Genomic DNA, 24,908 nt, shown 5'->3' with positions numbered 1-24,908 from the left:
AAAGACAAATAGGGCAGAGAGTCTCTAAAGAGACTTTATACTTAATAAAAAAAGACAAACCAAAACACACACAAAATAACAACTGCAACAAAAACACATAAACTGGCAGAAAGACACAAAATGACTCCAAAAACAAACCAAATGATGACAAAAATTACACAAAATGACTAAAAACAAACAAAACGTCAACAAATTCAGAAAAAAAGACAACAAAATACACAAAATGTCTCTAAAACACACAAAAGTACAAGAAACACACACACACAACAACAAAAACATACAAAATTACACAAAATGACTCCAAAAACAAACAAAACGACAACAAATGCAGGAAAAAAGACAACAAAACACACAAAAGTACAAGAAACACACACAACGACAAAAAATTTTTCAAAAACAGCCACAACAGGACAACAAAAACACACAGAAGGTCCACAGAAATCATTGTTTGATTAGAAACCAGTGGGTGAACTGACTGACAGTCGTGTTAATCGATCACTTTGTGTTCATTCATTGATTAATCAGATCATCTCTGACTCTCCATGCACAGCCACAGTCACGTTAGGAAGGTTGACAGTGATTAAAAAACTGCATGTGATTAAAGGTGGCAGCACTAAGTGTGTTAAACACACACACACACACACACACACACACACACACACACTGAAGGTCAGCCAGTAACAAGCACCTACAACACATCAGCCACTTTAAACTGAAAGTCCTTACCTGCCCGGGGGGGCGCTGAGCCTGTAACGTGAACAACAGTCAACTCACACACATATGACTGGATACAGTAATAACTGAGGACTGAGGACTGGTCCCAGTGGAACCTCAGACTGGGACATAAAGTGTTCTAATAACCAGGTCCAAGGTGAGTATGATGTGGTACCTTGTTCTGCAGAGCTGACCATGGTGCTGTAGTGCTGGTTGGCCTTGTTATAGTTGGACTCCACCTGCATTCGATCCTCAGCACCAAACATCTGTGAGTCCTGGCTGTCCCTCAGGAAGTCCTGGTAGTGCTGCTCCAGGTTCCTAAGGGCCAACCGGTACTCCTCCACCCGCATGGTCTTAAACTGGAAGGAGAGCGAGCACACGTGGAGGGTGAGTTCTGCACGTTTAAGAGAGTAAAAATTCAGCGGTAGCTTTAAATGAACAGCTCCTTAAAGGGATCCTTCACTGTTTTTACAAATGTGGCCAAAAACCTTTGAAATGTTCTCATTAGTAGATCTATGTCTAAAAAACACATTATTTTGCACCATATTAGGTTTATTAACTTTTAAAAATAGGACTACTTTACAGTTTTAGAGCCTGTGTTCCTCCATCTTCAAATCACGTGATTGATGATGTCACACGGCCCCACTGCCTGTAAACATCCCATTGTTTTCTATTGGAGTGAAACATTCAGCCTGATTTTTAGATCATTTAGCAGCTTTTGTGGTCAAAATAACATCTTGTGCTGCTTTTAGTTGCTCTAAATAATAAGATTAAAGATGTTGATGTAAAGATAAAAACAGTGTGATTACTAAACAGTGTGCTGACACGCTCTGGTGGCTGAAGTTAGCGACTTTTGAAGGACTTCCACCCAAAAGGACTGCTATTCTCATGGCTCGGGCTTTTTCAACTGTTTGTGATTACTTGCTTACTTTAGCCACCAGAGCATGTCAGCGCACAGTTTAAGGGAGAGTAAAGGTCCCTAAGAGAGCTCTTCTTCTCTGCTTCATTGTCTCCTACCAGTGGAACTGTTGCCCCCTACGGTCACAGATTATTTTTCAGGTCACTGAACTGTTTTTATCCTCTTTCTGTAAATAAAAGAATCTTTAACTTTTCCTGATTATTTAGATCAGAGGTGCCGGACTCCAGTCCTCGAGGACCAGATTCCTGAGACGTTTAGATGTGTCCCTGCTCCAGCACACATGAATCAACTGAGTGGCTAGTTATCATGCTTCTGCAGAGCTCGATGACAACATATTGGTTTCAACTCTACATGTGTGAGTATTTATTTTATTTGATCAATATTGCAATGATGTTCAAGCACATTTATTCTGAACCTTTTTAATGCCATAAATGGCTTAGCCTGTTTAATGTGACCTACATGTTTGTTTCAAAATAATCACAATAAAAGAAAACAACTACACATAGTGTTCTGTTTACATTTCATGAACTCTGAATAGGAATATATTGTTATTTGATGACAGCTAATGCAGCTTGTTTAATCGGATATCTGCAGGTTTGTTACCATGGTGACGTTCCAGGTTTTGATGATGTGGATGTCCCTCATCAGGTACTGCCAGGACAGGAGACTCTTCAGGTCCACAAACAGGTTCTGCCACATGTTCTGGAGCCGCTGCAGGTTTCCATCCAGCCTGAGGAAAGGTCAGAGGTCAGCGTCCAATCAGAAAGTCAGACTGACGCGTTAAAGCTTACCCAGCGACGCTGTTCACTGCGTCCTTATTGGTCGGAGGAACCAGGAAGCAGATGGAGGGTACGACGGCCTCGCTGCCCTGATCGTTCAGAACTCTCCACTTGTAGGGCTGAGAGTTGTTGAGCAGAGCACATTCATCTCCTCTGTGCACCGTGATCTACACACAGTTTAAATCGTAAATGCAGGTCAACTTAATCGTAACTGAGTTGTAATTGAACATGGATAATTGTAATGAACCCAAACCCTGCTCTCTTCCTTTACCTCCATCTGTTTGAAATCACACACGGCCTGGATTGGCTGTTTTCCTTTGATGGGCGTGGCCGGGTTCCGTGGCTTCAGCTGAATGACGGTCTTAGCTCGACGCTTCAGACCCTCCAGGTGAGTTTTAAACTCATTCATCTGCTCCTTCTCATCCTGTGGAACACAGAGGAGGTCAAAGTCAACACATCTGGAGCAGCTGGAGACAATGTAAATAACACGTAGCATCAAGTGGAACAAGCTGAAAAAACAAAACTCAGTAGAATGAGAATATGAATAAAATGATCATAAACTCACACATTGCTCACGTATCATCAAAAAATTGTGAATTATCTTGTTAAAAACACAGTTGTTGTCAATTTGCATATTTTTACAGTGAAGCGCAGAGTGAAAGGTTTTGTCTGTCTGTCTGTTAGCAAGAAACTTGAAAAGTTATGAACGGATTTGGATGAAATTTTCAGGAAATGTTGATAATGGGACAAGGAACAGTTGATTATATTTTTGTGATGTTCTGGATTACCAAAAATGAGAAAATATCACTCCTGGAATTCACAATATGGGTGGATGTGAGCTGTGCCTGAGCCTGCTCCTTTAAGCGCGGTGGCTTATGGGTAATGTAGTGGTGGTAAGGAAGTGCATTGTGTGTATGTCCCATCCAGTACCGGTGCTGTACTCTTTACATGTTTGTGACAAATCTTAGAAAGAATAAATGTGGCACCGTTTAAATAAAGTGCGCTCTCTGAGTGCTTTTCTACTTCCACTTGTTTTGTATATTTTTATTGTTGTTTTGTATACTTTTCCCCTTTTAGTGTATTTCAGTTGTTGTTTTGTGTTTCTGGAGTCATTTTTGTTCCCTTTTATCATGTTGTTGGACCATTTTGTCTGTTTTTGTGGCTATACATTTACTTTTCTGTATTAATACTATAATTTTGTATATTTTTGTTGTTGTGTTATGTTTATTTGTTTATCTATTTGTCAGCCATCTTGTGTGTTTTTGGAGTCATGTGACCATCCGGTGGCTCCCAGGCCTCCAGTTGCCCATGTCTGTGGATATGTTTGGAATTTCTAAGTAAAGCTGAATATCAATTGTTCTGTAATCAAACCTCGTAGGACTTTTTCCCATGATCTAAACATGTCACTTCTCAACTCAACTTCAGAATAAGGATTTACTTTTTTTTTAGCTTTTTTTTTTTTTTTACATTGTCTGGTATTTTTTATGGTAGCAAAAGTAAAGAAAACAAACCCACCGCTGCATCCTGCAGTAGATCTTCCAGCCTGGTGACGGTGATGGAGCGATCACACGAGTACTTCCTCTTCATCGTGTCCTGCATCTTTTTGAGCTTCTCCTCTGCGTCTTTAACGTCGGAGAAAAACTGAAGAAGAAGAAGAAGAAGAAGAAGAAGAAGAAGAAGAAGAAGAAGAAGAAGAAGAAGAAGAAGAAGAAGAAGAAGAAGAAGATTTAGGATGTGGAGAGCATTCTTCATAAAGAGTCGGAGGGGTTTGACTCACCTGGAAGTAGGTGGTGTTTTCCTTCAGGTGAGTTTCAATGCAGCAGCACAGCTGTAGGATCCAACTCCACTGGGTCTGTAGGGCCGCAGTGAAGGCCTGAGGACGGACACACACACACACACACACACAAATAATTACAATTATGGCGTAATTATATTTGACAGTAATTGAAATTGTCATGTAAATTCTATAAAAAACTAATTGTAATTTAAAATTGAAATAAAGGCAAAGCTGTGGAACAATGTTACAGTTCTATATCTTACACATTTGTAGTAAACAATCATTAAAATATGTTTCAAATCAACTTTTCCCACTTCCTGTCAGTTGTTCTCTTGAGATATAATTTTACCATTTTTAAAATAATTTAAATCTAGTGACAGAAAAAGGCTCAGACGCCCACACCAACAATATTAATACCAATATTTTCATTGATTAGGAAAGCCTAACAAGGTAACCAAGAGAAAAGAAACTAATTAGATATTTTTAGTGTATTTTACAACTGACCTGTTAACCATAGAGATGTCTTGTTGTGCAAGTTTGTTGCTGTACATTTAGTTTTTTGTATTTTTATTGAAATGTATGTTTTTCCTCTTGTTTTGGGAATTTTAGTTGTCGTTTTGTGTTTTTTGGAGTCATTTTTGTCGTTCTTTTATCAATTTGTCGGTCATTTTGTCTGTTTTTGGAGTTTTTTGCTGCTGTCCATTTTGTTTTGCATATTTTTACTGTAATTTTATATATTTTTCTCTTGTTTTGTGTATTTTTGTTGTTGTTTTGTGTTTTTGGAGTCATTTTTGTTGTCCTTTGACATTAGATGATAGATAATATTTTTCAGTGTATTTTACAGCTGATTTAAGACATGGGTCAAAACTTACCCATTATCATTAGATGCTAACAGAAAGCTAACACAAGAGGAAGGTTATGTTCTATGGGTTTATTTATTAAAGGCTCAGTAATTGTAATTAATTGTAAATTTAGTAATTGAGAAGGTAATTGTAATAGACTTTCAGGAGGAAATTAATAATTGTAATTGGGGAAAAAATACCGGTCACTGTAATCCTAACTGAGTTGTAATTGAACATGGATAATTGAAAAATGTAATTGACCCCAACCCGGTTGGATACTCAGAGCGTTGGATGCACCTCAATGGTTTTCTTGGCTGGATGTCCGTCTCTCAGCAGCTTGTCTCCTGTGGCCTGGACGTCGTTCATTTTCTTCTCCCTGAGCTCCAACTCTCTCATTAAACCCTGGACCACAGAAAAGATCCATCGTTATCATCATCATCATCATCATCTTCATCTTCATCATCAATATAAACAACCCTCCACGTGTCCACTCTACCGAGTAGCAGTCTTTCTTGGACACCATGTTGGTGTTTCTCTCGCTCCAGTCGTAGTTGACCTCCTCCTCCTCTTTCTCGTTCAGCCACATCAGCTCTTTGGTTGCCGAGGAAACGAAAGGCTGAAGCTGCTCCAGGTAGCTCAGACGGGTCTTTGACGCGTTCTGCAGATAAAATGTGACTTTACAGTAATCCACACCCAACAATCTCCAACCCTTAGGGCAGTGTGTCCACATACAGTCTAGTGTCATCAGCATAGCGGTAAAACATTTCCTTTTTCTAAGCATATATGAGTAAAAAAAGGCCTGACTCTGAGCCCTGAGGAATTCCACATTTAATTTAATTTATCGTTAGGACCATACACTGTAACACTTTAATGACGGAATGTTAATTCACACACGGTTTTACTCTAGATTATTCCATATTCAACTTTTGACATTTTTGATATTTTTTGCTGTTTAAACTAGGGCTGGGATTTTTACGCGTTAATTGCGATTAATTATTTACAGAACAATAACACACAAAAAATGTTAAGCAGTGCTAAACATGTAGCAGGTAGCACCTTAATGCTAACATGTAGCAGCTACCACCTTAATGCTATCATGTAGCAGCTAGCACCTTAATGCTAAACATGTAGCAGCTACCACCTTAATGCTAACATGTAGCAGCTACCACCTTAATGCTAAACATGTAGCAGCTACCACCTTAATGCTAAACATGTAGCAGCTAGCACCTTAATGCTAAACATGTAGCAGCTAGCACCTTAATGCTAACATGTAGCAGCTAGAACCTTAATGCTAAACATGTAGCAGCTAGCACCTTAATGCTAACATGTAGCAGCTAGCACCTTAATGCTAACATGTAGCAGCTAGCACCTTAATGCTAACATGTAGCAGCTAGCAGGGACAGCGGTCCTAGTGGGAGCAGACAGTGTCTTCACAGCAATCAAAATGAGCCCTTATATGAACTATTTTAACTAAACAACGATCCCTTAAACAAGATCAAAATGTCTCAAAAACTACTTCCAATAAACCAAACAAGTGTTACCCATAATGAACGTGATTGTGTGCATGTGTGATTGATTGTTTCTGTGTTAACCGTCTGATAGTGTTAATCAGAGAGGTTCTAGATAATCATGTATTATAGATAAATGGCGTCTCACCAGTAGCTTCCCGTACTGCAGCTCCAGTTTTCCCAGATATTCCCGGTACGCAGCTTTACTGCTGGGTGTGATCTCACTCTGGAGGGAGAAAACGCTAAAGTTACAGACCATGATCTGATGCTAACGTGAACACAACTCGTCTGTTACTCACCTCGTCGGCCTTGGCCCTCTCTATCTTAGAGCGGAACTCCTCTATAGACTGATGCAGACCCCTTTGACTGCCAAGCTGGGACTCTACGGTGGGCAGGTCGGAGCCCCACTGGCCCTCGTCCACCCGCCGCTGGTTCTCCTCCACCCAGCCCAGCAGGTCTCTGATGTAGCGCAGCGTGACCTCGTCCAGCTCTGGCCGCACCCTGACGGCCGCCTGCTGCAGCACCTGAGCCGAGTGCATCTGGGTCATCTGGATCTGAGAGGTCGTGACGCCCGATTTCAGACGCAGATTATACTCGCTGCGAAGGTTCACCAGCCTCTCATGGAGACGATAGACTCTGGAAAACAGCACCAATCACATCTGTGATAGAACTAACAGAAACTTACCAAAGAGGACGAGAGCCACTGAACCAGGTCTAATATTTTATTCAAATTATTATTTTTCTGAGAGAAACTATTCTGAATTCTGAGAAAAAAGTCCTCAATTTTGATGTTTTTTCTCAGAATTCAGATTTTTTTATAAAAATTTTGTCCTCAGGAATATCTCAATTATAGTCTAGATATTTTTTAAAGGTGTAATTACATTTATTAACCTTATATGGGACACCGTCTAAAAAAGAAACTCTGTTCTGATTGGATTTCATACTTTTGTGTTTTCTTCCACATGTATTATTTTAATTAATCATAGTCTAGTTATTGTTGATGAAAACTATGAAAACTATTTAACATGTTATTAAAAATAAAAAAAAATACAAAAATATTCTTTTTTTTTAGTATAAAACTATTTTGTGTTGAATTTATTGTTTTATAGTTTTAACAATTATTTTTCATTGCTTTTTTTTTTTTTTTTTTTTAAAGAGTTTTATTAAATTTGAAAAGAAACAAAAATAAAGGAATGACAAAAACTACTATAGTTTACCATGTGGTGACTTTTTTGTCTTTTTCTATGTATTTATAGTGAAAAACAGGATTATGGAACTCATTTCACCTGATTTATCAACTACTGTTACATTAATCATCATGTGTGAAATTCAAGGCCCGCGGGCCAAATTCGGCCCTCCAGAGTATCTAATCTGGCCCGTAGGAAGATATTGTTCCAATTAAAATTACAGCAAAAACTGATTTTTTGTAAATGACCATTAAAAGCTGTAGATGAAATATGATGGGGGTTGCAGCACTACATTATTTACAGTAGCATTGAAATTATTTTTAGAAACCTGGAAAATTCTCACTAATTCTGGCAAATTACAATGTACATTTTCAGAAAATTTGTGGCAAAGTTAAGAAATTTTCCCCAATTGCTTCACTTTCAGACTTTTATTTGAATTTGTGTTTTTTTCTTTCACAAAAATATGGATTTGAGGTGAAACTGGGTCGTATGAACTGAAATGAGTTTGACGCCTCAGCATTAATCGATCATGTTTGTACCTGCGATACATCTGCTCAGCCTGCAGGTGGCGTCCATCTTTCAGCAGCTGGACGTCGTTGAAGAGGAAGCGAATCATTCCTTCTGCCTTTTCCAGGTCGGCCTCCACCTCTGCAGCGTGCTGGGGGGCTTTCCCTGAACTCATCGTCCTCATGTCCTGCAGCGCAAACAAACATAAACAAGGTCACAGTATTATATATACTGTATATATAATTGACTCAATTTTTCAGATGGTTTTAAAATTAGGGGTGTCCCGATCCGATATTGATAAAGGTCCACTATCAGCCAGGAAACGAATATTAGATTTTATTGGACTTAAAATCTTTGATATAATATATATTGTTTTATTAGATTTATTTTTTCAATATCTTATATTTCATTTTTTTATTTACTGTATTTTATTCAATCATAGAATATTCCCATTCTAAAATGTCAATGACATGTAATCCATTTGTTAATGGGTCAAATGGGTGTGTTTTTATTAATAATCAAGTCTTTTCTAACATTCCACACTACAACAGAAGTAATAAAAGTATGAATGATTCGTGTTGAGTCTGACAGCTTTTATTTTGAAGCCTGAGGCCATGTCATTTGACAGCGTTTGGTTTGACAGCAGTTTTGCTGAGTCATGAGTCCACACGTGCTTTATTCGCAAATTTTGCTGTTGTAGTTGATGCTACTGTTTTTTTTTTTTGCCCTGTCAGCAGTCTGCAACCTTTACTGTTAAAGGAGCCATTTTGTCTAATCTCACTCAGTCCACACATGCTCATTACTCATTTTTACTAATATCAAGTATGCATACTAAGCCAACATGTTGGCAGTTAAATAAAACGTTCCACACACAAATAAAATCTCTATTTTCTTCCAGAATAGTTTTTTTTATTAGTTCAGTTATTTATAAAGGGATTTAAAACTTAAGGTTATCCACAGGTGCAGAGATAGTTGATGGTTTATGCACAATGTGATTTATTTTTAGGTTAACAAAAGGTTTTTGTCATAATTTTATTTGAAGTTAATGTCATTAAACATCAACACCCTCTGTAAGAAATAACATTTTCTTATTTTTTTTTCTCTAAACTATAGGGAGCCATCACAAAACAGTCAAAGAGCCACATGAGGCTCCAGAGCCGTAGGTTGCAGACCCCTGCTCTATGTGCCCCTCATTATTAGGGCACACTTTTTATGTTTCTTGGATGAGATGTAACTGAAACCAAATAAAGAATTCTGAATCTGAATGAACACAAAGGTGTGTCTCACCGCCTGCAGCAGCGTCTCCACCTGGTTGAGCTGCTCCTCACACACTCCAGACTCCATCTGAACCTTCCCCACAACCCTCTGCAGACGCTCCAGCCTGTGGAAGAGCTTTTTTATGAGTTTTAACACAAAGCATCAAACAACAATAAAACACCTCCATTACTCAGTGACCCCACTCACTGTGTCCTGTGACCCAGTAAAAACTTCATATCGTATCCCTGCTGCATGAACGCCATCATCTACTGCTTCTCTAACCCTGGAATAACTCAAATCTAAAAACTACTCATCTTTTATTGGGCCACTACGAAATTACTGTGAAATGGTAACCACGGCGATGGCATGGTTGTCATGTGTTTGCCCTGGTGTGATTTCTTACTTCCCCGCCCCTACAAAACCTCTGGTTTAAAGGAAATGAGTCACAGTGGTGGCATTCACGCAACTTTCCAGCAGCCGAGTGGTTTCCTGCTGATTTCTAAAAAAAAAACTCATCTAAGGTTTGCTTTGACAACGTGAAGCGTCTACCTCTCAAACTCTGTCCTGAGGAGGCGCTCTCGCTCCAGGATGGCCACGTGGAGGCGACCCCACTCCTTCTCCACGTCAAAGGGATGGTAACCCGGCGGCACTTTGACCTGCCCGGCCTGGACCGCGCCCTGCGCACCAACATAAAACCGTTACACACTCAGATCTATTTAAAACAGGCTTATCTCAGCACTTTTCTGACATTAAAAAAAAATGTACCTCGAAGGACTTGAAGATGTGTTTGGATCGGTTCTTGTCGGCCTCCTTTGCAGGAAGCTCAATTTCCTTGAACTTTAGAAACTGACGCCAAAGAATCTGCAAAAAAATTGAAATGTGATAAAAAAAAAAAATCACACTTTTTTTCAATCGTAATTAAAAAAAAAAAAAAAAGGATCCTCCACTGTTTTTACTTTTTAATTTTTACTAAAATTTTTTAAATGTCCTTATTAGTAGATCTATGTCAAACAAAACACATTATTATACACCATTATTCATGTACTTTTATAAATGGGACTACTTTACAGTTTTACAGAAGAAGAGCTCTCCTTTACGCTCCCTTAAACAGTGTCCTGACACGCTCTGGTGGCTAAAGTTAGCGAGTAAATTTGTGTTGTTTGTTTGTTTACTTGCTAACTTAAGCCACCAGAGCATGTGAGCGCACTGGTTAAGGGAGAGGAAAGGTTAGGAGAGCTCTTCTTCTCTGCTTCATTGTCTACTACCAAACGACAGAGTTGGAACTGTCTCCCGTGCAGTGAGATTATTTTTCACGATTTCTATTCTTTTTCTGTCAACAAAAGGTTTACATCTTTAACTTTTCCTGATTATTTTAAAGCAACTAAAAGCAGCACAAGTTGGTTGTTAAATGATCTAAAAATCTGTTAAATGATCTAAAAATCTGTTAAATGATCTAAAAATCTGTTCAATGATCTAAAAATCTGTTAAATGATCTAAAAATCAGGCTGAATGTTTCACTCCAACAGAAAACAATGGGATGTTTACAGGCAGTGGGGCCGTGTGACATCATCAATCATGTGATTTCAAGATGGAGGAACACAGATTTTAAAACTGTAAAGTATGAATATGGTGCATAATAATGTGTTTTGTGACATTTCAACAGTGAAGAATCCTTTTAACAAGCAATGCATTGAGAGGCAGGCGAGTGTTGCAGGTGATGGTGATGAAGAATGAAGTGGAATCTGTATCAATCAATAGAAACTTTTACGAAAGAAAATCTAAATGAATCAAAAATGATCAAACTACGAAAGACACCAGTTTGCAGCATAAAATGTCACAAAATCATTAAATAATGATTCAAATCAGATGAAAAAATGTACTTAAGAAAAATAAAGAAAAAATGGATCTCATAATAATAATAATCCACCGTTAATACAAAGCAGTCGGAGCCCGAAAGTGTTGAAAACATTCAGATTCTTTAAAAGTGTGAGAGTTTAAATCTGTGAACAGAGGTGAACTTTAGTTTAATGTGTGGAACACAACGTAAATAAATAACTCACTTCTATCTCCTCGTAGCTGGTGGGAAACTTTTTCTCCTCAAAGACGACGATGTGGTGTCTCATCCACTGCAGCAGCATGGTGACCAGCTCATAGTACTCATGCCAACGCAGCTCCAGCTCCTACACACACACACACACACTCACACAGGTTAGTTATAGGATGGCTGTTTCATCAGGTTTTTTTTAGCCATTTTGTGTATTTTAAGATTACATAAGGTTAGCTCTAGATGTTTTTGATCATTTTTTGAATAAATATTTGGATTTTTCTGTATTTTTATTGTCATTTTGTGCATTTTTAGGTCATTTTCTGTATTATTGTGTGTTTATCTTAACAACTTAGAGCTGATATTATTAGAAGGAATGATTATCGATGATGAAAAGTGTGACTCACGTTGGCTTTGACTCCGTCCTGGACGTCAGGGACTCTGGGCATGGCGTCATACAGAGACGACACGTATGTGATGATGGATTTCTCATCTGGATGAGGAACGTCCATATCTGTAGAGAACCACAGGATAAACCAACATTAAACATTAAAACTGAGAATAACTGAAGGACTGCCTTTGAACGTGACGTCATTGAGTCTGATCTGGTACGATGGCTTATTCTATCTTATCTCATCCTGTTTTATCCTGTCTTATCTTATCCTGACTTATCTTATCCTAATGATCTTATCTTGATGCGTGCGTTCTCACCTTCAGGATCCAACAGTCTAGTGACTCCCAGTTCTCTCTCTGCGACGCTGAAAGCTTGTTCCAGGTTCTCCTGGTTGCTGTGACGGTAAACCTGACCCATGTCTATCAGAGAAGGCCTGAGAATGAGAAGATCACACATCATCCATCCATCCATTAATCCATCCATCATCATCCAAATCAAGCCAAATACTTGACTTCCTGAGAAACAAGATGAGCTTTTAGATCAAATGTGTCAAACTCAAGGACCGGGGGCCAAATTTGGCCCTTTTGAGCATCTAAGTTGGCCCACGGGAGGAAGTAAAAATGGCAGAAAAAACATCATTGTATCATTTTGTAAATTACAAAATAACTCAGTTGTAGCTATCTCACGTCTTCCAAACACATGGATACAAATTTACAAATTTTCCCATGCTTATATCACATGATCTCAAACTGATGACAATTATTATTATTATTTTTTAATAATAATTGCCAATGTATTTGGCAATTGATAATTGCCAAATACATTGTAATTGTAGGAGTTCTTATTATTATTTTTCTTCCACAACTCCTTTGTCCTAGAAATCCTCCTAGACATTTAATGCAGCACTAATGACACATATGTCATCTCATACGGACAATGTTAAGGATGTGAAGTCGACCTTTTTGGAGACAAAATGTCAAGGTCAAGGTCAAGGTCAAGGTTGCGCCAAGTGTCAAAAACCAAAATTTTCCATATCTCAATGAATGTTTATTGTACAAGTTTGATGCTTACATTTATGAAAAGTTCATCTCAAGTGGAGTATTTTATTTCTTGGACTGAAGTTATACGACCTACCAGTAAAAAGATCAGTAGGGGTCAAAGTTCATGACGTCACAAAAAAAAAAAAAAAAACTTTTTTCCTATAACTTGGCCACAAATTGAGATGCAGTGCTCAGACTGGTACCATTGAACAACATTTCCTTTCAATGTGTGACCTTGACCTTCGCTCAAGGTCATATTTAAGGTAAAGGTCAGTCTTCTGTTTTTTCCTGCATTATTACTTTCAATTTAATTAGTAAAAAGAACAAACTTGTCAACATATCCAGATACAGGTTATTTTTGACAATTTTTTCAAATATGCCAAATATATATTTACCCTGTGAATACAGGTCTAGCCTAGTTTATACCTGGAACTGCAAACTAGGGCACATTCATGTTGAAATTGCTCTTTTTCCTGCTGAAATCTGTGGCCCACTTCAGATCAAACTGGTCCCTGAACTAGAATGAGTTGGACACCCATGTTTTAGACCAAAGGACTGGAACAGGCTCGTCTTCACTTTCAGGTTCATTTAAACGACTCTGCACGTTCAGTCCTGGAGAGCTGCTGTTCTGCTTGTTTTAGACGTCTCGCTGCTTCTAAACAAGCAGGACTGCAGCTCTCCAGGATTTACAGTAACACAGGGCAGGTCAGCACACGCCTGACAGCTGAGAGGATTAAAATTCCTCCTTCAGATCACGAACCAATAACATAAGTCTGATTACGTGTCAGGACAGGCGAGAAATGAAAGAATACTCTCAGAAGAACCGAAATAAAGGAAAGAGCATGAGGCGTGCAGAGCGAGGAGAACTGGAGGTGTTCCTACACTTGTACGACCCTCTGGACATAGTATTCCCTCCGTGGGTCCTTACAGGCCCCCCTGTAGGACTGCCGCTCCCGGCTCGGGTGGACCAGGTGAGGGTCGGACCCCGACTCCTGCTCCTCGCCCTGGGAGCCCAGGGTGGAGCGGGTTCCCAGGCTCCTCTGGTCGTAGCAGCGCTCGGTGGGAACGTCTTCACACAGCATCACCACCCGGTCCTCCAGGTCACTGACGGAGCCCGCGGTGCTGCTGGACGCACTGTGGAGACGCCGCTTAGAGCCGAACTTCCTCCTCAGGGAGTACATGGTGTCACACGTTGGTCATCAGGAGTAAAAAACCAACATCCTTCTGCTCCACCACCTCCAGAGAATCTACCTGAGAACAGGAAGCAGCGAGCGCTTTGCTGCAACCTGTCGAGCCTCCACTAAACGTAGCTTCAGGGCAACATTTTACTCCCTCTTACATTAATCTGTAACACCCAGGTTTTTTAGTCTGTGCAAACTTTGGCTCCAAGTGATAATTTTGTGTAATATTGTGTGTTTTTGGGTCAATTTATGAATTTTTTATTGTTTCGTGAGTTTTTTGAGCCTATTTGTATATTTTTAGATTAGATAAGGTTAGATTTATAGTCATTTAACATGTTTTCGTGTGTTCCTGGGTCATCTTATTCAATATTTTTGTGATCATTTTCTGTATTTGTATTGTCATTTTATGCATTTTTTGGTAATTTTGTGGGTTTTCATTTAGAATTTTGGGGTATTTGTAACAAGTTTCTGTATTTGTATTGTCATTTTGTGCATTTTTAGGTCATTTTGTGTTTTATTGTGTGTTTCTGGGTCATTTTGTGTATTCTATACATCCACTTTTTTTTACTCCAAGTGGTGTTTTTCTATCAAATGTCCCATTCTCAGGGTTCTACATGAGGCTGGAAGATAAAAGCTGTGATTTACATTAAAACTTAATACAACACAAATAAAACAGGTGTGTATTAAGTTAATTACCTTTTAAAGGAGCTTGTCTTGTAATAATCTAAGTATATAACATCATAGATATAGAGAATACTATGTAATATCAATCTCTATATTTGTATTGTCATTTTGTGCATTTTTCGGTCATTTTGTTTATTATTTTGTGTTTACGGGTCATTATATGTGTTTTTCTTGTCATTTTCTGTGTGTTTGTAACCACTTTCTGTATTTGAATTGTCATTTTGTACATTTTTATGTCAATTTGTGTAATATTGTGTGTTTTTGGGTAATTTTGTGTATTTTCATTTAGATTTTTTGTGTTTTTGTAACCATTTTCTATATATGTATTATCGAATAAATAAATTATATGATGCACAAAGCTGCACTAATTTTTGAACAAAAATGACTAATTTGACGAAAAAGGCAGATTTGCTCAGACTTGACATTTTTACGTTCTCTGAATGATTGATGGACAACATTCGTTCCTTCTTCTGTCCTGACACGTCCAACGAGCTGCTGAGACACTAAAGTAGGACAAACTCTGCCAAAGCAGGAAAAAAGAAGCTGCATAACAGCGCGAGAAATGTGACGACTCGTTCACAGATGTGTGTGAATGTTATGAGACTCCAAGTCCAGGCAGGTTCGTCTGCAGCGTGGACACTTTATAGAAGAGGATTTATCAGCTCTGAGTCTGGGATCAATACTGTACAGTTGATTAACCCTGATTATCCACAATAAGAGTCCCTGATATCAGTGCTCTGTTCAAATATGTCTTCTTTCTTTAAAGGGATCCAAACACTGTTTTTACAAATGTGGCCTAAAATCTTTTAACTGTACTTATTAGTAGATCTTTGTCTAACAAAACTAATTATTTTGCATCATATTTGTTTTATCAACTTTTAAAAATAGGACTACTTTACAGTTTTAGAGCCAGTGTTCCTCCATCTTGAAATCATGTGATTGATGATGTCACGTGGCCCCACTGCCTGTAAACATCCCATTGTTTTCAATTTCTATTGTCAATTTAGGCATTTTTAGTTAATTTGGTGTATTATTGTGTTTTCGGGACACTTTATATATTTGTTCTTGTTGTTTCGTACCATTTTTAAGTCATTTTGTGGGTTTTTTTTAGACTTAAAAGGTTAGATTTATAGTTATTTAATGTGATTTTGTGTGTTCCTGGGTCATTTAGTATATTTCTATCGTCATTTTTTGTGTGTTTTGGAGTATTTTTGTGTATTACTGTGTGTTTATTGTTCATTTTTAATGTATTTTTATTGTCACTGTGTTTTTCTGGAGTCATTTTGTGTATTTGTAACAGTGCGCTGACACGCTCTGGTGGCTGAAGTTAACGAATAAATTGTAAATTGAAAGACTCCCACTCAAAAGTCCTTCTATCCTCAGGGTTTGTGTGTCTTCAACAGTCCATCATTTACTCGCTAACTTCAGCCACCAGAGCGTGTCAGCGCACTGTTTATGGAAGAGTAAAGGTCCTTTTGGTGAGCTCTTCTTCTCTGCTTCATGGTCTACCACCAAACTGCAGAGTGAGAACTGTTGCCCTGAAAAGGGTTAAATCAACATCTTTAACTTTTCCTGATTATTTAGATCAACCAAAAGCAGCACAAGTTGTCAATTTGACTATAAATGCTGTTTAATAATTTAAAAAGCTGCTAAATTATGTAAAAAACATGTTTTGTTAGGCATAAATCTACTAATACGTACATTTTAAAGGTTTTAGGACACATTGGTAAAACAGTGGAGGATCCCTTTAATGAAGATGTTTAGGATCTGATTATTCTCTCCTGTTTAATTCAGATAACAGTGATCTGAGTTATTTTGTGTTGATTTGAACCAGTTTTCTCCTCCACGCTGACTTTAAAAACATCCAGTTATAAACCCTGGACTGACTCGTCTCACCTGTGTTTGTGAATGATGGCGTTGAAGAGCTTCCCGTCCCTCCAGCTGGTGGTGAAGTTGTCGCAGCGCAGCCCCTGGTATCCCTCCACCATCCTCTGGGACCACAGCAGCAGCTTCTCTTTGGCCGTCATGTTGTCAGACTGACCGTTCACCTGGATGTCAGAGATCTGCTCAGACGGACACAAAAAGTCACATGATAAACGTTAAAGTCAGTATTTAGAATAATAAACAATCTGAGCATTAATACAGAAAGGAATAAACTAGTTTTTGTCTTTAGTTCTCTACCATCTTTGTTTGTTTTCATTTTGTACATTTTTCTCTTTAATTGTTGTGTGTTTTTTAGCATAATTTTTCTGTATTTTTGTCGTATTGTAATGTGTATATTTTTCTGTCCTTCTTTGTGTCATTTTGTGTGTTTTGCATTTTTCCGTGTTTTTTGGAGTCATTTTGTGCATTTCTACTGTTTGGTGTATTTGTTTGTTTTTGTTGTTATCCAGTGCATTTTATTTAGAATTAATAAAAAAATGTCTTTAGAATAATAGTAGTAAACTTTATACTTCTGTAATAAAACCTGCGTTTGAATGTAAATAGCTACATTTACATAACTTTTATTTTTACTGTATTTTCCACATTTTTTTTTTTTTTACAACTCACATTTATATTTTAAGGTTACAATTTGATTTATAAAAATGTTTTGATGTTTTCTCAGTTTAAAAAAACAACATTTTTCGCCTTAATTTATGTTTTTTATGTGATTTTAGGTCAGTTGTGTTTACGTAGTGCTCAAAAATGAAAAATAAGATTCACACACATTAAAGTTTTAATGAATAAAAACAATTGAACATGGTTAAGGAAAAACTACATTTATGGTAAATTATGAGAATAAAAATCCAAAATATAAATGTTGTTTTCTTAAATTTAATACGACGTCAAGCACTGATAAAATAAATATTTTACATTTCACACATCTAATAAATGACAGGAATAAGGGAAACACCCTGAATATGATCTGTTCAGCAGTGACTTTTACTTTGACTCATAAATGAGAGTGAATCTAATGAAAGGTTATTTATTTATTTATTTATTTATTTAAAATGTTCCACCCATTACTCTCAGCATGAGGATGAGTCACATCTTAAAACCACTGACATTAAACACCACTTACACTTTTAACCACATGACAGACCTGACGCTCGCCAAACCCAGAGGGTGTGTGTGTGTGTGTGTGTGTGTGTGTGTGTGTGTGTGTGTGTGTGTAACATTTTATGTCTGAGTCATTAAAGTTACACTAATACATTGAACTATGTGGGAACAGTTTGGTAAGGTAAAAAAATACATATATATATAATATTTAACTGGAAATGGAACTAAAACCATCATCTGACTGTGATTCTCCTGGTTTTGCTGCTTTAATAAATTATGATTGGATAAAAACATAACTTTCTACTAAAATAACGATTCTGTGGTTTAGGAAACTTAGTCCCGTGTTTGGTTCTGTGATGATGACTCAGAGCAGAACCTTCACAAGCCAAAGTTTTGTTGGGCGTTTGAAGGAAAAGGAGGAAGGAACATACTGGCATTTCTATTTACTGCTGTTTAACCAATGTGGCTTCAAATATTTGTAATATCCTTATTATATGGCCTAAAAAAACACATTATTATGCTCAATATTTGTTTTATTAACTTTTCAAAATGGGACTACTTTACCGTTTTCCCATTGTTTTCCATTGGAGTGAAACATTCAGCAGCTTTTTAAATTGTTTAGCAACTTTTTCAGCCAAAACAACAACTTGTGTTGCTTTTAGTTGCTCTAAATAATCAGGAAAAGTTAAAGATGCGGATGTAAACTTCTTTACAGAAAGAGGGTAAAAACAACAGTTAGCCAAATAGTATTCTATGACCACAGGGGGGCGACAGTTCCAACTCTGTGATTTGGTAGTAGACAATGAAGCAGAGAAGAAGAGCTCTCCTAAGCTACCTTTACTCTCCCTTAAACAGTGCGCTGACACGGTTTGGTGGCTGAAGTTACTGAGTAAATCACGAACTGTTAAAGGACTTCCATCCTCAGGGTTTGTGCATCTTCAATAGTCTGTGATTTACTTGCTAACTTCAGCCACCAGAGCGTGTCAGCGCACTGTTTAAGGGAGAGTAATGGTAGCTTAGGAGAGCTCTTCTTCTCTGCTTCATTTAGCTGCTAAATGATCTAAAAATCAGGCTGAATGCTTCACTCCACTAATAAACAATGGGATGTTTACAGGCCGTGTGACATCATCAGGCTCAGAAACTGTAAAGTTGTCCCATTTTTAAAAGTTATGTAAACAAATATGCAGCATAATAATGTCTTTTGATCTATTAATCAGTAAATTTCAAAGGTTTTTGGACACATTAACCAGAGTTAATAAAAAATCTACATTTTGATGTTTTCCTCAGTGAAAGATTCTTCATAAAGCAGCAGAAAAAGGAAAAACTCAGAGGTTTCCTGCAGATATTTGGGAAAAACCTTCTCATATTAACACGTTCTCCATGTTGGGAACCTCTGAGTCATCCAGAACGACGGGAACCATAACCATAGAGCACAAAAAGACTCCTCCCACTATGTATACAGTATATCCAAAGCACCACATCAGGAGCACATCTGCTCACTGACGGATACTTTCCCTTTCAGCAGCGCGTGCCGAGGCGAGGAACCGTTTTGCCTCGTTTATGTTACGAAATAAAGATCCCACCCATGGAGCCTATGGAGACGCACAGATGTAAAGATCTACATTAGCCAGAAATCAGATGAGTAGCAGACCCCAGTGTTTAGTCTGGAGGAGTGGGTTCTGTATGAGGGTCTAATCACAAACTGCTGTGTCAGCATAAAGCTGCAGCGGTCCTCAAAACGTGAAGAATCGACTGTGGCTCAGGAAATCAGAGTCAGATGTTTCCCAGCATGCATCACTCGCTTCCCTTTGACTACATGTAAAGTGGATAACTAAGAACATGGAAATGTGCCACGACAACCAACCAACGCCGGGAGGAGAACGTAAACACAGATAAATGAGATGTGAACATGTGTTTATACAGTGATTTTAACTCCATGTGAGGTCCAACATCTTCACCCGCTAAAGACACTAAAATATATTTTCATGCACAGACTACACCATAGCTTCACAACTTGTGGGTCAGGGCCCAAAATAAACGTTTTCAGCGAGTCTGGACTCACGAAATGAAGCCGATGTCTCTTTAAGCCTGAACTATTCACATCCGTGCACACGTAGAATGATCCGTTATGAGTTCTAAACATGGACAACTGAAAGTCTCTTTTGTGTGCAACAATTATTACGACGGTACTGATTAAAAAAGGAGACACGCTGCGTTTCAGTCAGCGTAGGGGGCTGCAGTGGGTCAGTACGGGGGTCACCAACACGGTGTCCACGGGCACCAGGTAGCCCGCATGGACCATGTGAGGGGCCCTCAGGAGCTCTAGTCACTAATGAACTCCATCTAAAATATGGGTAACACTTTATACTAGGGAACATCTATTAACCATGAATTAGTTGCTTATTATTAGCATATTGAGATCATAATTCATATACAACAACTTCCTTATTTACTACTAATAAGTAATAATTCTGAGGCTATTGAGGGAAAACTCTTAGTTAATGGTTTAATGGTTTTATATTAAGGTCAAGCATTAATAATGACTAACTAAGAGTCAATGTGTGACTAATTTCCATGCTAATAAACAACTAATCAATAATCAATAGGTGTTCCCTAAAATAAAGTGTTACCAAAATAGGATTTACTTTCCATGATTCTAACTCACAAATATACATATGACAGATGTAGTATTTAAGTTAAATACTGCTGTAGCTGATAAAGTTTTAGTATTAAATTATCTTTAAATGTTTATTTTCACTGAAACATTAAAAGAAATGTTTTTTTTATAAGTTCTGCAAATATGGTGTATGGATTGTGTATATGTTTAATACAGTATAATAAGACATATTTAAAATTTACAAATGTTACATTACACGATTAGTTAAAAGTTGTTTGTTAGAAGCTATTAAAATAATTAAAATAGAAGTGTTGAAACTTAGTCATTTTCTACTTTTCTAAGTGACTCTAGTGCTATTCCTTATTATATTACATTTAGTTTTTAAAGGTGCTTTTCTAACTGTGACTATTCACTACCTATGACGTCACTCACAGGTTCAGAAAGGTTGGTGACCCCCGTCATAGGGACAGTGTCGGGGACCCCAACGTTTAACGCTGTTTACTGGTGTTGGACGTTACCTGGAAGTGAAGGATGATGGTCCATATCAGGCCCAGGGTCAGTTTAGGGTTCCCATCTGCAATGTCATCATTCCTGATGTTCACCAGTTTGACCTGAACACCCATTAGAACCAGTTATAACCTGTTATTGTGTGTCTGTGTGTGTCTGTGTGTGTGTCTGTGTCTGTGTGTATGTGTGTGTGTGTGTGTGTCTGTGTCTGTGTGTGTGTGTGTGTGTGTGTGTCTGTGTGTGTGTGTCTGTGTGTGTGTCTCTGTGTGTGTGTGTCTGTGTGTGTGTGTGTGTGTGTGTGTGTGTGTGTGTATGTGTGTGTCTGTGTGTGTGTGTGTGTGTGTGTGTCTGTGTGTGTGTGTGTGTCTGTGTGTGTGTGTGCGTGTGTGTGTGTGTGTGTCTGTGTGTGTGTGTGTCTGTGTGTGTGTGTGTGTGTCTGTGTGTGTGTGTGTGTCTGTGTGTGTGTGTGTGTGTGTCTGCGTGTGTGTGTGTGTGTGTGTGTGTCTGTGTGTGTGTGTGTGTCTGCGTGTGTGTGTGTGTGTGTGTCTGTGTGTGTGTGTGTGTGTGTGTGTGTGTCTGTGTGTGTGTGTGTGTGTGTGTGTGTGTCTGTGTGTGTGTGTGTGTGTGTGTGTGTGTGTGTGTGTGTGTGTCTGTGTGTATGCGTGTGTGTGTGTGTGTGTGTGTGTGTGTGTGTGTGTGTGTGTGTGTGTGTACCTGTCTGCGTTTGAGGAAGTCCAGGGCGATCTGCACGTTCTGCAGCTTGTGGAAGCGCATTCGTCCTTTTTCCCTGGGCTGAAACAGAGACAGAGGATGAGGAGCGAGGACATGACGTTAGGTCACATGACTGAGTCTGAACGTCATTACAGTCATGGTCGTTGAACATTAAACAGAACTCATTTGAAGGATGATTCAGAACTTCAGGAGATGTGAAGCGTCATGACTATGAGATGAGAGGCGGGATCAACCATGACGTCTGATGTGAGCGGGATCGTGACAGCAAACATTAGCAATGGTTCCCCCGTCGTCATCGGTTACGCCCTACCCTAAATCAGTGGTTCTCAACGTTTTCAGCCCTCAACCCTTCAAAATAAAGGTCCTAGAGAGCGGGGACCCCCACTGTAGCTGAAGGTGGTTGAACACAGACATGAACATTGAAGAACAGTCATGTGGAGACAGGACCATCTATAAGGGGAATAAAGGGGAGATTTTTGGGGTCCATCCATAAAGTCAGTAAAATGATGGTCCATTGTTCTATGAATCTGTGATAACCACATTTATTTATTCATCTGAATAATATCCACTGTTATCCAGGAACGTTTATTATTATTATTATAGTCATCTTAAAGATGGAAATCCTGGTTTTAATCACTAATAAAATGGTTCAAAGTGACCAAAAATGGTGGAAAAGGAGGTGAAATGAGATTTTAAAAACCATAGAAATTGGTTAAAAGTTGCAAAATAGAGTGGATAAAAACAGACAGAAAAAGAGTTTTAAAAAAAGTGTTGAAAGTGTCAATATTAGAACAATTAGTTTAAACTGGCAAATAATGGGCAGGACAAATGGTGAATGTGGTTAAATTGGCAAAAAAATAGTCATGAAATATGGTGAAAAGAGGTTAAAAGTGACAATAATGAGTCAATATATGTGATATTAGGTGAAAAAGTGGTGGAAAGGGTTTATTTGTGCTGAACATGTCTTTAAAGTGGAAAAAATGTGCAGAAAAGGCATTAAAATGTGATGTAGAAGTGTCAGAAATGTGAGTAATGTAGCAAAAACACATTAAAAGGAGCAAAAATATGGCAAGAAAAAGTGATGAAAATAGGATAAATAGAAAGTTTGGTGAAGTTGCAGAAAAAGGATCAAAATAAGCAAAAATTTGCTCAAATTGTTAAGAGAAAATTCTTAGTTTCTTGACGGTCTCTGGCGACCCACTCCCAGTGTCTCGCAACCCCAAGGTTGAGAACCACTGCCCTAAATGAACTACTGATGGACTTCCTGACTGCCGTACGCTGTGAGGGTGAAACATGGACCACAGACAGTCAGACGTAGCATGGCTGCTCATGCACATCCCAGCAGCCACCTGTGCCGGTGACGCATGCCACGCCCCCATGGAGGCGGCCAGCCACAGCCCGGGCGCCACTCACCAACCGCACGCTCCTCACGTCACGCTCCCTCAGCTACCATGGCAACCGCGGCAAGAGCATCGCAGAGAGAGGAAGGCAGAGGGGGGAGGGGTCAGACACAGCAGGTTACACGATGGAAGCAAAGGATGAAATTAGTGTTTTAACGTCACCCACAGGTCAGTGTGCAGAGCATGAACAGCGACGTGCAGTCAGGAGAAGCCAGGGAGGCCCCGCCCACTCCCACGGAGCGATAGATTTACAGACACTGATCTACAGTCAGGAAGTCTCAGTAACTCATTAAAGGGATCCTCCATTGTTTTTACAAATGTGATATAAAACCTTTAAAATGTCTTTATTAGTAGATCTGTGTCTAACAAAATACATTATTATGCACTATATTAGTTTTATAAACCTTTAAAAATGGGACTACTTTACAGTTTTCTTGAAATCACATGATTGATGATGTCACACTGCCTGTAAACATCCCATTGGTTTCTAATGGCGTGAAACATTCAGCCTGATTTTTAGATCATTTAGTACATTTTTCAGTCATAACTCAACTGGTGGTTCGTGGACAGCTGGTCAAAAATAAATAAACACTTGATGTCTCATGTTGGACTGGTCTTTTATTTTGAAAGAAACTTTTATTTTGACAGGCATGCTGTGAAATGCATGTTACACAGGAAAATGTATAGATTTATGTTTTTAAAAATATTATATACGTGTGTGTTTTCAACGGCTATTTTAGAAAAATCAAATTTGGTTGAATTCTAAAAACATAAAGAAAGTGGGTCGCGATTTAATAAAATGTGGGTTAATCAAGGAAAGTTAAAGATGTTGATGTAAATAAATATTATAGTAATAAAAAAATAATCTATGAGCGGGGCGACAGTTCCAATGCTGCCGTTTGGTAGTAGACAATGAAGCAGAGAAGAAGAGCTCTCCTAAGGGACCTTTACTCTCCCTTAAACAGTGCGCTGACACGCTCTGGTGGCTGAAGTTAGAGAGTAAATCACAGACTGTTGAAGAACTCCCACCCAGAGCTCCTTCTATCCTCAGGGTTTGTGTGATTTTAACTTTGGACAATTTTGTCAAGAAGGATCAGCATGAGGACTTTTATTATCATTATCATTATCATTATTATTATCATCATCATTATCATTATCATTATCATTATCATTATCATCATTATCATTATTATCATTATAATTATCATTGTTATTGTTATCATTATCATCATCATCATCATCATCATTATCATTATCATTATCATTATTATTATCATTATTATTATTATCATTATCATCATCATCATCATCATCATCATCATCATTATCATTATTATTATCATTATCATTATTATTATCATCATCATCATTATTATCATTATCATTTTCATTATTATTATTATTGTTATTGTTATTATTATCATTATCATCATCATCATCATCATCATCATCATCATCATCATCATTATTATCATTATCATTTTCATTATTATTATTATTATTGTTATTGTTATTATTATCATTATCATTATCATCATCATCATCATCATCATCATTATCATTATCATTATTATTATTATTGTTATTATCATCATTATCATCATCATTATCATTATCATTATGATTATTATCATTATTATTATTATCATTATTATTATTCTTATCATTATTATTATTATTTCTAGCCATCAACCCTCACCACACGTCACTGAAATATGCGAAAGTCTCTGAAGAATCAAAGACGACTCATGCAAAAGTGAAGATAACGACAACAACAACA

The 24,908-nt window shown here is 38.0% G+C and overlaps 1 protein-coding gene across 4 annotated transcripts in view; it reads right to left on the bottom strand.

Annotated features, from left to right (window-relative positions):
• LOC114471770 (plectin-like) overlaps window positions 1–24,908 on the bottom strand; it is a 111,013-nt gene that overhangs the window by 16,580 nt on the left and 69,525 nt on the right. For 2 of the 4 annotated variants that reach the window (XM_028460657.1, XM_028460658.1), the window contains 20 exons: window positions 21,711–21,788; window positions 21,008–21,100; window positions 16,730–16,896; window positions 12,246–12,361; window positions 11,942–12,048; window positions 11,551–11,670; window positions 10,256–10,351; window positions 10,040–10,167; window positions 9,521–9,614; window positions 8,266–8,420; window positions 6,839–7,175; window positions 6,688–6,765; window positions 5,528–5,689; window positions 5,329–5,433; window positions 4,190–4,285; window positions 3,928–4,053; window positions 2,684–2,836; window positions 2,425–2,579; window positions 2,237–2,363; window positions 890–1,073 (listed from right to left, as the gene is read on the bottom strand). In XM_028460657.1, coding sequence (XP_028316458.1) covers window positions 890–1,073; window positions 2,237–2,363; window positions 2,425–2,579; window positions 2,684–2,836; window positions 3,928–4,053; window positions 4,190–4,285; window positions 5,329–5,433; window positions 5,528–5,689; window positions 6,688–6,765; window positions 6,839–7,175; window positions 8,266–8,420; window positions 9,521–9,614; window positions 10,040–10,167; window positions 10,256–10,351; window positions 11,551–11,670; window positions 11,942–12,048; window positions 12,246–12,361; window positions 16,730–16,896; window positions 21,008–21,100; window positions 21,711–21,788 — 2,677 coding nt within the window. Of the gene's footprint in view, window positions 1–726; window positions 748–889; window positions 1,074–2,236; window positions 2,364–2,424; window positions 2,580–2,683; window positions 2,837–3,927; window positions 4,054–4,189; window positions 4,286–5,328; window positions 5,434–5,527; window positions 5,690–6,687; window positions 6,766–6,838; window positions 7,176–8,265; window positions 8,421–9,520; window positions 9,615–10,039; window positions 10,168–10,255; window positions 10,352–11,550; window positions 11,671–11,941; window positions 12,049–12,245; window positions 12,362–16,729; window positions 16,897–21,007; window positions 21,101–21,710; window positions 21,789–23,141; window positions 23,175–24,908 lie in introns of all 4 variants that reach the window. The other 2 variants (XM_028460655.1, XM_028460656.1) reach the window with 2 other exon arrangements.

Source organism: Gouania willdenowi, chromosome 11, assembly GCF_900634775.1.
Source record: "Gouania willdenowi chromosome 11, fGouWil2.1, whole genome shotgun sequence".
NCBI lineage: Eukaryota > Metazoa > Chordata > Actinopteri > Blenniiformes > Gobiesocidae > Gouania > Gouania willdenowi.
Note: the sequence above shows the minus strand (reverse complement) of the source record. Positions and strands in the feature narration are given on the sequence as shown.